Source organism: Acanthopagrus latus, chromosome 24 (genome assembly GCF_904848185.1).
Source record: "Acanthopagrus latus isolate v.2019 chromosome 24, fAcaLat1.1, whole genome shotgun sequence".
NCBI lineage: Eukaryota > Metazoa > Chordata > Actinopteri > Spariformes > Sparidae > Acanthopagrus > Acanthopagrus latus.
In genome coordinates, this window is record NC_051062.1 from 4,642,961 (window position 1) to 4,655,894 (window position 12,934).

General features: G+C 40.0%; 1 protein-coding gene across 10 annotated transcripts in view; it reads right to left on the bottom strand.

The window, feature by feature from the left end:
* Nucleotides 1-12,934, bottom strand: part of LOC119015607 (interleukin-1 receptor accessory protein-like 1) — a 298,993-nt gene that overhangs the window by 147,774 nt on the left and 138,285 nt on the right. For all 10 annotated transcript variants that reach the window (XM_037091778.1, XM_037091773.1, XM_037091776.1 and 7 more), the window contains one exon: nt 1,764-2,043. In XM_037091778.1, coding sequence (XP_036947673.1) covers nt 1,764-2,043 — 280 coding nt within the window. The remainder of the gene's footprint in view (nt 1-1,763; nt 2,044-12,934) is intronic.

Below are 12,934 nucleotides of genomic sequence, written 5' to 3' on the forward strand. Positions count from 1 at the left end.
TGCATCCCAAAAAAGAAATAAATGGACAGTGCAGAAAATCTTATTGCATTTATCATGCAAAACAAAGAGAAAGTAAAAAGTAAATTAAATAATATATTCTGTTGTAAAGGACTGTTGGACAAAACAAGTTAATGAAGACTTTATCTTGGGCTTGAGTTTATTTTTTTCACTCTTTCCAAACTAATGATAATTACTGACAGAAAACATTGTGGTTTGTTAAAAACCATCAGCTTGTGGCCTGTGTGTGTATCTGTTTTCTAAAATTGTGCGTGGATCTAAACAACACCATCTAAAGGGGCTTTACACTGAAAATCAGTGGAGCTGACAGCAGTGTCAATGACTGTCAGTCTGACTGGCATTGTAAATAAAAAGAGCTGAGGGTAAAGCATTAAAAAGAACATTCTTGTCATTGCTACGATGTAAAAACACAGTTATGACCTACAGAAAGCAAATATAAGCAACAATAGTCCAAAGAAATGCCTACAGGGAGAAATTCTGGGCGATGGAAAAGTACTCTGCATTCAGAAACTATTGTTATTTCTCTCCATGATGGGCAAAATAAGTGTTGCCCCATAATTTGGTTCTGAATGGTGAAGACTGGCGACAAAGCAGCACTACTCGTCCAAATCAAATCTCATGGCTCTACTTTCTGCGTGATTACACAATAACTTTGAGCTGACTGATTGTCTACCTCCAGAAAATGCTGCCAATGTCGTTGAATAGAGCCATGAGAATTGTTGGACTGGTGCTGCCCGTTTCTATTCACGGCGGCCGTCACAGCAAAGGGGAAGAGTGCTAATGGTGATGAATAGTAATGGCTAAAAGCTTGTGAAACACAGGGAAACCTATGCTGAATGCAACTGCTCAAGAGTACATAATTCACCCTTTTTTTTTTGCCAGTGTAACAAATGTTCTGAATCGTTTGTGTTTAGGTTGAAATGTGAATGGTTCTTTGGATTATTCTAAATTTGAAAAACGACTGCATTCCTTTCCTTCAGGGAGAAGTGTTTCAAAGTTCCCCCTGTCCTGTGAAAAAATGACTTTTTATGGGCTTTAAGACAGCGGCTTTGCCTTTTCTATCCAACTGGCCACAGACAACCTCTACGTTAATGAAAACTTCTGCCAATATGAGCTAGGAAGCCAGACATTTCACCACATTATAGAACTCATAAATCAAACAATTGTCTACCTCCACCATCAGGCAAGTGGAAAAGGAAGATAGTACGAGTCCCCTGCTTTTTCCCTTTTTATCTTTGCTGCCTCTTCCCTTTCCTCAATCTTCCTGTGCTGAATTACTGTCCATTCTCTTTCATCTCACTCTTCGCTCCTGCACACTTTCAGAAAGAAGGACTTGTGAGGGCCGGAGAGTTATGGATTTACCAACTGCACCTAATGGCTTACTGTCCCCCAGAGGAGAATAAAGAAATAATTTAGCATAGAAAGTGAAAGCAAAGGGGCCTCATACTGTTAGACGATGCTCTGTGGACCAAGGACCAGTGCTTTTTGGCCAGAGATGAGAGACTTCATTAGAAATCAACAGGGGAGGGCTTTAACATAGCTTTACTCTTGCCTGCAGGGTTCCAGAAAATGTTATTTACCCTCAGTATGTTACTGACATGCTGCTGGCAAAAACAAGTCCAAAATGGTGGAAGAGTTTCTCATGAATGCTTGCTCCAGTTAAAAGCAAAAACCACAAAAGCAACGATTTACAATTTAATAGCGATGAAGAGAACAGAATCTCTCTGTAAAGAGGAGGAACTTACCTTAATACACAGGAATAGTAACCCATATCGTCCAATTCTGCTGGTCGAAACCATATGGCATCCTCCTCCTTGCTCATCCTTGTGCCGTCAAAACTGATGGGTTCTTCGAAGTCCCCGTGTCCTGCACTTTTGTACCACATAAGGCTAAGTCCTGCGCTCTGCGCATGGGTGTAGTTGGCCCGTATATATCCATAGAATAAAGCACACTTAATCCGTACAGGTTCCCCCAGAAGCACCTTGTATTTCAGGTAGTCCACTGACCAATCCGTGCAGCCCTCCACTGAAAGAAAAGAACAGAGAAAAGCAGAATTAAGCTGGAGCTCCCAGGAAGAAAGCCAAGTGGCTACACTTGCAAAATAGACTAAGGATCAGTTTGACTTAAACGGAAAGCTACATAAACGTAGTTAGTTATAAGAACTTACTTTAATGTGTGTAAATTTGAAGTAAGTAGTTTTCATTTTATTTTGCAGTTTGGGGTGCATTTAATTATACACGTTGCATGACTTCAATCTTCTCTACGATTGCTGTGATCTTGTCTTCCTTTCTGAGAGACAATAGTTTGACTGGCTACTCCTGACTAAACCCTTATTCGATGTGCTATCAGATTTAGTTGATTTGAGTTTTATAGATCACAGGTGCAAGAGTTACACATGTGCATATGCACACCTTTAGAAATGATTTTTAGACAAAGTTCAATTCTAATTTTCCTTTTTTTTAACTAATGCCGCAGCAGTGTAGGTTTGTAATTGTGAAGGAACATGTGGCAACCAGGACAAGACCACTTTCAGCACCGTCTGCTCATGTGCTTTGCCAGCAGTCTTTGCATCGCAATCGGTCAAGACTCCCTTTCCCTCCATGCAGTGCTGACCTTTGCAATGTGTCCTCTTGTGGTTCACAGCAACACACAAAACAAACCAGGCCATTACAACATTAGTTCAAACATGGATTCAAAGCAAAGAGCATACATGTGTACTGCAATGTGTGCATATGTTTCATTACCAATATCCTTTTTTCAATGTTAAGAGGATTCATGTATAATATCTCTCTTTCTTTGCATAAATTATACTTACACATACACTTCAGCTTGCCTTACTCCACACACACCAACACAAAAACACATTCTTCTATTATAAAAATGCACATGAAGCATGTGCATTTAAGTTGCATGTAACCCTTCTCCTTAGATCATAACTGAACATTCAAGCATTGTTTTTCACCTGCACAGATGACAGTATTTATATTTGACTAGTGCATCACCATCTCATACATTTAGTCAATACATTGTGTATAAGCCACCATCGATAAACCTTTGAACAGTACTACCAACATTTTACCTCAGAAAATTGGAAGCTGATATAGGTCTGCATTTGTTTTCCAAAGCTATCAGACTTTAGTTCTTAAATTCTGTTTTCAGTTATATAAATGAAATAAGTTGCTAGTTTCATATAGTGCAGCTGCACATGGCAAGGCAATAGGGGTCTTCCTGTTAATCCTGTTAAACATTTATTAAAGCCCACCAACTGTCTGTCGAAAAGACTTTCAAAGATTGAATAATAGCTGCATTATTCATGCTCTGCAAGTAGAGGGAAGGTTTGGATTCTTATGCTTTATTTTTGGTCCTTGGCTGTATAGAAGATTCGTGAGAAACACCAAATATTAAATTGACACTTAATCCTTACCAGCGACTCACACACCAGGGAAAACATCGACATCACAAAATCCCTGCCTTCTTGATTGAGATTTTAACACTGAATTGTGTAAGAAGACAGATGTGCTGTAAGCAACACATGTGGGTGGATTTTAAGAATATGGCTTGCCAAGAATCGGGGAGAAAATACCTAGCAGGTGAGCTGTGGACTGTATTATGAAGTAAGATTAGTTGGTTAGCCACCTTTCTGAGGACTGTTTCATGAGCCTGGCACAATTTTAAATGGGGTAAATGGTTGTGGTAACCAACGCTGCAAAACTCTGAGCAGGTTGGGCTGAGGAGATCGAATCAATGCCTCGAATGACAACTTCACAATAAGGTTTACAATGAAATGGCAAGTGGCTTTACAGGCATAGTTGATCGTAACGACGGCCTAGTAAATTGTAACTGTTTATGCGTAATTATGTTCAATTTCATTCCCAGCCATATTCCTGACATTGATTCTTCAGTGCACACATCTTTTATTATCTATTTCCCATCCCAGAAGCTCAGAACAATATGAGATGATTTTGTGTATGTGATCTTCTTAAAACACCCACTGCCATCCTTATTCTAATCAAGCATTCATTCATTTTCTTCAAACTTAAGTGCATACAGTTACACTGTGTGCATTTTACGTTGGAATATTCACAATATTAATGAATCAGATAAAAGCTAGAAAGCTTAAAGAGGCTTTAACTACACTAGATACAGATGAGTTTTTACACACCGACAAACCACTTCTCCTGTGTTTGAAAAGCAGAGTGGGTCCAGGCAGAATCAAAAACAAACTCTGCCTGCCTCATCTCCCCCTTTCCATTTTTCCCTGCCTGTTCATGACATCCTCTTCTCCCTCGCTTCACCTCGCTGCATCACTCTTCCTTTAAAAAACAGCTGGCAAGCACAGCTGCCGCAAACTCAACAGGCTTCGCTAATTGAGCCTCTATAAATGTTTTATTTACCAAAGAAGCAACCTCGGCCGCCAATCAGTGAGGTGCTGTACGTGCGACGGTCACTGGGGGTAATGGGGTGGGGGGTGATGGTGGGAAATTGATTTAACCATGTTGATTTATGTTATTGTATTGTATTGTGTAGAACTGTAAGGGTTGTGCTCCCACAGGTGATTGGCTCCTTTCAGATGATAACTCAATTACATAAATCAAATGTGCTTTCTCCCATTTATCAAAGAGGTTGATTTATTGAATTTCCTTATGGAATACATTTGTTACCTTCTTAGTAAGATATATCTTTAATTCACTGAATTTAATCTCAAATTGAAATAAATAAAAGGATCAAAATATTCAGAAATCTGTCTATTCTTGATTTGTCTGGCAAGTAGTCCAAAACCTTCAGATATTTTATCTACCATAATATAAAACTGAGAAAAACAGCAAATACTCTGTCTTGGAAGCAAAAATCATACTGCATTTCAAATGCTTTTGCTTGATACATGACAGATAAATAATTGATTAGCAAAACAGTTGGTGATTCATTTTTCTGGTTAGCAACTAATCCCTATTTGTTTTAGCAACAGTCCACTTCATCTAGGCTCTCAGGAGGTTGTTGAAAGGTTTTCTCGTAAAGGTGGGAAATCAGTTCATCACACTAAGCAGGTTAGGGACAAATTGATACAACAGAAGTTAAAATACTGCACTATATCATACAACTGCTCCTAGAATTCACCAAAGACCCAGAATATACAATGTACAGTTTAATATGAGAGTAGGTACAGTAGTTGAGGATTAACATTTCCTTTAAATGCTGAATAGGAAGAATTTACATCTTATTTTAGCACGGGCAACTGTGCCAAATCTGTACCCCTTCCATAATCGTAAATCTGCAACAATAAGTTGCAGTCTTTATTTCATGAGGCTGAGAACACTGCGTTTTGGATGCAATGTTTTGACATCACCCTCTAAACCTCTTTTTGATTTCCCCAATTATGTGAGTCTTCCCAGGAGCAAGACAATGAAAAAATATCCTAATTTGTACAAAGAATGAATAACTAGAATCAAAATGAAGCAAACACAAATGCATGAGAAGGCGGCGTGTGCTGTGCGAGCTAACCGACATCACGATCCTTTCACTGTGATTAAGGCTTACTGTTGCTATGGCAACAGAAGGGTCTACCCTCACTTATCAAGAACTTGCTAATTAGTTTGTGGACGATAATAACTTGAAGGCTTAAGGTAAAACACACAGCCAGGATGGTTTCATTTCTAATCATGTGTCCTAATTGAGACTCTGAAGTGTTTTACTCTCACAACTAATAAAAACAGCTGGGGAGTGTAAAAGGTCATACAAGCAAGGCAGCAACTCAAACGGAGAATGAGATTAGTTTGGCAAAGGTGAGCATGGAGTCATAGTTACATTTCCTCTCTCTTAGGCGTATATGCACACAAAACATACACACACACTGAAGAGTCTAAAAAACATTTTCATTCTTCATCTTGGAGTTTATGATGCAGAGACTCGCTCATTGGTACTTTGCAGTGGTGAATAAATCAACACAGCTCGACACAGACACACACTTCAAAGTTCTGAGACATTACTTGTAGTCATGATATCGAGCAATAATAGAGAACAACCAAGTTAATTTATTGAATCACTGTGCTAGAAAGTACTGACAGTAAGATGCCAGTTTAGCTCAGGAACAGCCCTTCACAGATTTAAAAAGACCAACATGTATTCAAAAACAGGACCCCAGCAGCCTCTTTATGTCTGTGGAATAAAACAGACCACACCGGTGAAAGGTGATTTGTGTATTTGTCTCTAGATAGGGGATGTTTTCCTGGATTGAGGTTAACATGATGTCATGATGTTGAGTTGTACTCCAGGGGCATGGGGTGCAACTCACCATCACACATTTATTTTTCCTTTCCAAGAAAAAAATAGTTTCTCTAATTTCCCTGTGGAACATATCAATGATCAGTAAATACTATAGACAGGGAGGAAGATGTTAGAGCATGTGCATGGCTCAGATTAACCTGTCAGGGGTCCATGAGGCTGAGCCTCTATTGGCCCTCAACTGACTGCGCCACATACAATGTGTACAATGTTACTTCAAAGTCCCTGTTAAGTCCGGCCTGACCCATTTTTCTATAGTGCAATCACACTATCTCTGGTTTATGGTCATTTTACTGGATACAACTCTATCAAGAAATTGACACAGGGCATATCGGAAAGACATAAAATAACCCTACAAAGATGGATCACCTATGCTGAGGTTGTACTTAGGGGTGCAAATTCCCTCACAAATGATCAAACGATCAAGAGACCCAAAAGCAGTTGGCTTGCAGTGAACCAGGAGCTTTAGCCGGCCCTGGGATCAGTTGTCTGTGGCAGCTGCCCACTTGTTGTGCTGTCTCAACTATACAATTTACCAATGCAGACAGTGGATTTCAGTGGTAATATCCCATCATTTCTTGATCATTTCTTTATACTTCTACTCTTCAATATTTCAAAAGGAAATACTGTCTTATATTTAACTTTTCCATATCAATTTGATAACTGTAGTTCTCAGACTACTTTTACTTGTGACACTTAAGTACATTTGATGAAGTACCTAAGTACTCTTACTTACATGAATTTGATTGCAAGACTAATGTTTACTTGAGTAAAGCATCTGAATATTTAAGGATGAATATAAAAAAATGGTACTGTTCCAAAATGTCCCACTAGCTGACCAACAAACCAGTCTTTGCACCCATGACATATTCTGTTGGCCCACACTTGAAGCTCTGTCATCGCCTTTCAATGCTTCTTTCTACACTTGAAGATTCTCCCTCTTTGTGAAGAATAATGTCAGACAAATTAGAAAAGAGTTATTCTGATGAGTCTGCGTACCATAATATGTGCTACTACAATAGAATTAATTATATTTTTCATAATAGGATGAATGTGTCTGCATAGCTGGTTTGCATAAAACATATTACAGTCTTTGGACTAAATAATTAAATTACATACACATTAATATGCATCTGATAAAAAAAGACAAATGAAGAACTAACAAGTGATAAAAAGTGAAACTGGTTGAGTACTACGGAAAACATATGCAACATGTAAATGTGGGACTTTTCAACAGTGAGAATACTGTCAGATAAAATGTGCTTGTTAAACCACCCAGAGGCATTCGATTACTACACAGAGCTTTGAAAATACCCCAATTTAACAGAGAAGTTACAGAAAAAATAAAAGCATCAAAAGTCCTAAATTAATTTCCTTTTAAAGGGTGTACTCCAGATCGACTGTTTCAAAGGTCCTGCTGTATTTATCTCTTAATACCGACATATCTGTTATCTTCGACCTATCCTCAAATTGCCCGTTTCAGACTTTTGACAGAGGGTTATCGTTCATTTCAGTAAGTGAGGCTAGGGATTCTGCTTAATCTGTTGGCAGGAAACAAACATGGTACAAAGCCTAATTGAACTCGATTAACATTTCCCCCGCTCACCAGATTTCCATTCTGCTGGATCACAATTGGTAAGGGAATTGGCCAATCTGCTGAGTGATAATAACAACTCCGGCAGCTCTTCAGCGACTGGGACCATGGAGCATAAGCAGCGTTTGCGGCTCCACTACACATGACCCGTAAGTAAAAAAAGGGGGCAATTCCTCAGTCGCTGTCCCTGAGCGTGTCCAACAATTCTGTTTGTCAGCTGGAGAAATGGAAACAGCTAACGGTCAGCCGTCATGTTCTGCCAAATGATCTCAGAACAAATGTTTGCACGTCACTTTGCATGGAAATCAGGGTTTAATAGAGCCACATTCACTGACGCCACAACGAAATGGGCTCTTCTGGCCACATCCCGATTTAACCACGCCATTAAACAAAAGGCACGGCCATTTGTCAGGCCTGCCTTGTTTTTATACTACTTGTCATGTTTGTCTCATTTGTGCCACTGTGGAAGGCCACACTTATAAAAAAAGGCTCTTATCCTCATGTTTTATGATTGTAACCGAACCCAAACCAAGGATGTCATTTAAATGGAAGGAAAAAAAGGTTATGATGCCAAAGGTAATTGGCTGCACAGCTGCATTTTTAAAATTCACCTTTATGAAAATCACCACCCAAGGTTTGAATGCAAATGTAAACCACAGTATACATTAAAATCAAGGTTGAGTTGAAGAAGACTTTTACAAAAGCCTTTTGAGTTGTAAGGCTAATTATACTTTTAAAACATAATGTATATTCAAAGCATTTCTTCTCACTGAAACACAATTTCTTGTTTTAATTTGACCCTCACTCTTAATGGAACACACTGGAAATCAGCCTCAAGGCATTTCCCGCTTATGTGCTGAAAAAGAGCATTAAAATGCATATGGTTATATAGAAAGTAGGTTGCCTGCTTTAGAGGAGCCTCTTCATTTTGATATATAGGTCACGGTGTGCTTAAATATGTTTAAAAAATAAATCTTGTCTGCATCCGCATGCTAAAACAATGCAACACAGATGCTTGTAAAAAAAACAAAAAACATAATGCATATCTGGCTTAAAGGGCACTGCAATAAAGCCAAAGAAATGTTATGTAATTGCGTTCTCCCTACATTTTTACTGTCACTTGAGAGTGAGCATGTGCTTGTCCTGGAGAGGTGATCAGCTCATAAATTGGGTTACAGGTCTGCTGAGGGGTAATCGCATGCAGATTGAGTCAGGTCGCCGCTGAGACACCCACAAAGTGTCTGTTCTCCCATAAGCACTCGGGGAGATGGTTCGCTACCATTTTTCTCCATAAAAGCTCCAGTGTAATTCAATCAGAAATGCATGCATACGTTAGGGCCTCGGCTGATTGGATAAACACATAAGCATCCGGACACACATCGACACACACACAATCTATGAGGTGACACGACATCAACCTTTACTTGCCCTCATGAAGTGTAGTGTCTTAAATGGCCTGGCTCCAGGATCCCTAAAGGAACTTATCAACTTCACAGACACTTTTTTTTGCCAAGAGGAGGGAGGCATGGGTGAGAGACGTCTCGAAAATCTTGACCTGCCATTTTCCACCTTGTGAAAACGCTGTCGCAGCAGAGTAGGTCTCAATTAAGAGGGATATAGCCCTGATATGTGGGAAAGGTAACCTCTCGGCTGCGGGCATGCAGGAGGAGATTTCTACGTGATTGAAGTACCTCAAGCAGGCTGAAAAAGAGAGTGAGTCATCAACCAATAAAGCAATCAGCCGCGGCCATCTGCATGTGAGAGTAAGTTCACACACACCCCCAAGACACACACCATAGGACCTCTGGAACACTAAGAAAGGCCTTGTACTTGACCAGAAAATTACTTATTTTCAAAATTGAAAGAGTGAAATGAAGGCCCCCTATACTGTTGGTTTAATGCCACAACAATAAGGAAGTGTTAATGATAAAATGACCAGAGTTATGGGCCATATGGCAACATAAATGAGAATCTGCAACCACTAGGAGGTGAACAGTGATCTAAAAATATAAAGGGAGGCAGTAAAGAGGATGTTAAAGGAATAGTCCAACATGTAGGGAGCTATGTTTTGTCACTTTCTCTTCAAGAATTGGGTAAGTAGATCAATCTGATGTTTACATGTTGTCTACAGAGCTGGAGCAAGGACATGTTTATCTTAGCGTAGCATAAAAGGCAGGGGCGAATAGCATGCCTTACTGTGTCGTTCAAAGTCCAAACTCTTTGAACGACACAGTGCAATCAAGGTTTTCTGTGCAATGAGGAAGTATCACCAACAAGTTTAGCTAAACCATGAATATGTCTATCTAATTAGCTTATTTTGCAACCTGTGTGACTGTCTGATCGCTCATGTTTGCTGCCCTTTTGGGCATTTTTTTTTTTTTTTCGTGATGCTGCTTACTTTGAAGTTTGCAACAACTACTTAGGTGAGTGGTATGTTATCATAACCTACTGGACCAAGAGTGCCAGTGAGCCTATTTCTCAAAACACTCCACTGTTCCTTCAAATTCAAAGAAAAGGAAATTTGTGTGATTTTGTCCTATTTTCCTAAGTGACAAAAATGTAGGGTTTAATGTAGATGAAAAGATTGATATTTTTGCTGGGTGACTCCAGCTGCCCAGCTCATTTCATGATTGTGGTGACATTTACCACCCATCCTCCTACCCATTCCTCACTAGCAGATAAAACAGCTCCATCTCTCCGCATCTCGCCTGCACTTTACTCTCATGACACTTCATCTTCATTTGTCTCTCTCTCCCCAGCTCCCTCTTTTTCCTGACAGCCACTGGGCTGTCATTTATATGCAAATACTCATGTGTGATTGAGAGAAAAAAAAAACATTTTTTGCTTCCTATCTCAAAATAAACATTGCCCACAATCTTCCCGGCTTCCTCCTTCTGGATCAGATTTGGCTTCTCTGATTGGACACGGCCTCTGAGGAGAGTGACACCTGCTGTCTTGAATCACGGGTTAAATGCAGGGAGCACAGACAGGCAGCTGATGGGAAAAGGGGACTGACTTCGCATGGATGGACCCTCACACAGGGAAGGGAATCAGAAAAAAGGCACAGGGGAAAATACACACTCAGGTAGGCATGAGTTGTCTGGCAAAAATAAGTCAGGTAAAGTAGATGCTGTGGACCTACATTTTATCATTTTTCAAATAAATTTGTCAGCCGATCAACGATAAGCACCACAAACTTGTTTGATGTCGTCATCCAATTACTTTCACAGAAAATGGGAAAGGTGTGACATTTGGAGTTAAAATACATCAGAAGAAGAAAGACAATCATCACTGAATTTGACATGGATTCCAAAAACAAGACCATGGGTGGCACTCAACCGATGAGGACAGGCTTCTATTTTTCCATTAAAATACGTTTCTCACAGGATGCTGGGCATCGTAAGGCCAAGATGTCTGCTAAAATAGTTTTCTCAAAGGGTTAATGAATCTTGATGCGTCTGCAAGCACGCTTTGATTAGTCAGTTTCATCAATTAAAAAGAAAATTACAACTATTTCAAGAACAAATTTCAAACAATTGCTGGTTCCAGCAGCTTAAATGTAAGGACTCGCTAATTTCTGTCCTCTTTTTTGATAGGAATTGAGCAGTCTTTTGTTTTTGACCAAAAAAAAATCATCTTCAAATCATAAACAAAACAATCTTTGTTTAGCTAAAGTAGTTAACTTGTCAAAATTGGGCCAAATTGTATGTTAACTGAAAAAGGTAAATAGAAAACACATTCTGTGAGAGGACTTTTAATAATGTGCAAGACTTTCTTAACAAAAAGTTTAGCACAAATATACGTGATTTAATCACTGGTTATTAACCAAATCCCTGTCACATAAATAGGCGAAAGAGTGGCAAAACATTATTGGTTTCACGAGTTTCATTTCATTTGGTGGATTATTAAGATGCAGAAGAGTAAATAGACTCCTTACCTGCATAAGAAGTAGACTTGCAGACGACTACATAGAAACAGAAGCACATTTCTCTTCACAGCTGTATGTAAATCAGCATGTGTGACTATATAGAGGGGATTAGGGACTGTTTTCCCCTTTCATGCTAAATAGCACCCATAAACTTTGTCATCTGACACTCCTCCCAATCTGACAAACTGTCTTATCGTCCAATGTGATTACCTCAGCGTGCGAATCTGTGATGACTTCTACTCTAACTTTAAAGTGGTGATTATGTCTCCCAGACAGCTTTTTGATTCTCCCGGGCAATCAAACTGCGAAAATGTACTTGTATCCATATGTTTTCTCCCAGATTGTGCCTATTTCAGGGGAACATTTGACAGGGAGCAGATGTAAAAGTGATCCTATTATGACTGGGGTGTCTCCTCCAGAGAGAGCACTATACGTATAATCAGAAAATCATCCTTCTGTTCCCCACGGCACCAGTAATCCTCTCATCTAACAAACAGACAAACAGCCTTGGGAGGCGTGGAGACACACAACATAAACAATACTGACTCCTGAAAAAATACCCGAGTGCTGCATTGCAGACATGACTGCGCACATAGGACAAGAGCGTGGATAAGACATTTTTTTTCCCCACACACTCTCACCCACCCACACAGGTACAAAATACACGGCGAGAACACACACAGAGAGCAGGCCACACAATCCATGCTGCCTCCGCTGGCAGCCTTGTCAGCCTGTTATTCTGTGCTGTATCATGGCGGTGTGGGTGCGCTAAGCCGGTGACTCAGACCCTCGCCGGTCCACTACAGACACCGACACACCATTTGGGCGTTGTGCTCCGGTGCCCCCGCGAAATGAGCGTCAGTGAAAATAGAGCATGCCCAGATGGATAGAGAGCCTTGTCACATCAGCCTCTGCGCCAGCCGTCTGTGAAATGATAAGATGGCAAGAATATGTAACAAAGCAAGCAGCGGGCGCTGTCCTGATGGGCACTGGTGTTTTGTCTCTCATTTTTTCCCACACTGTTAACTACCAGGGAATCATCTCCTTCTCTCTTTTTTGCATTTTGTACTTCTCCCTCTCTCCTCCCGTCTCCGAGTTTTACCCTTCCACTATCT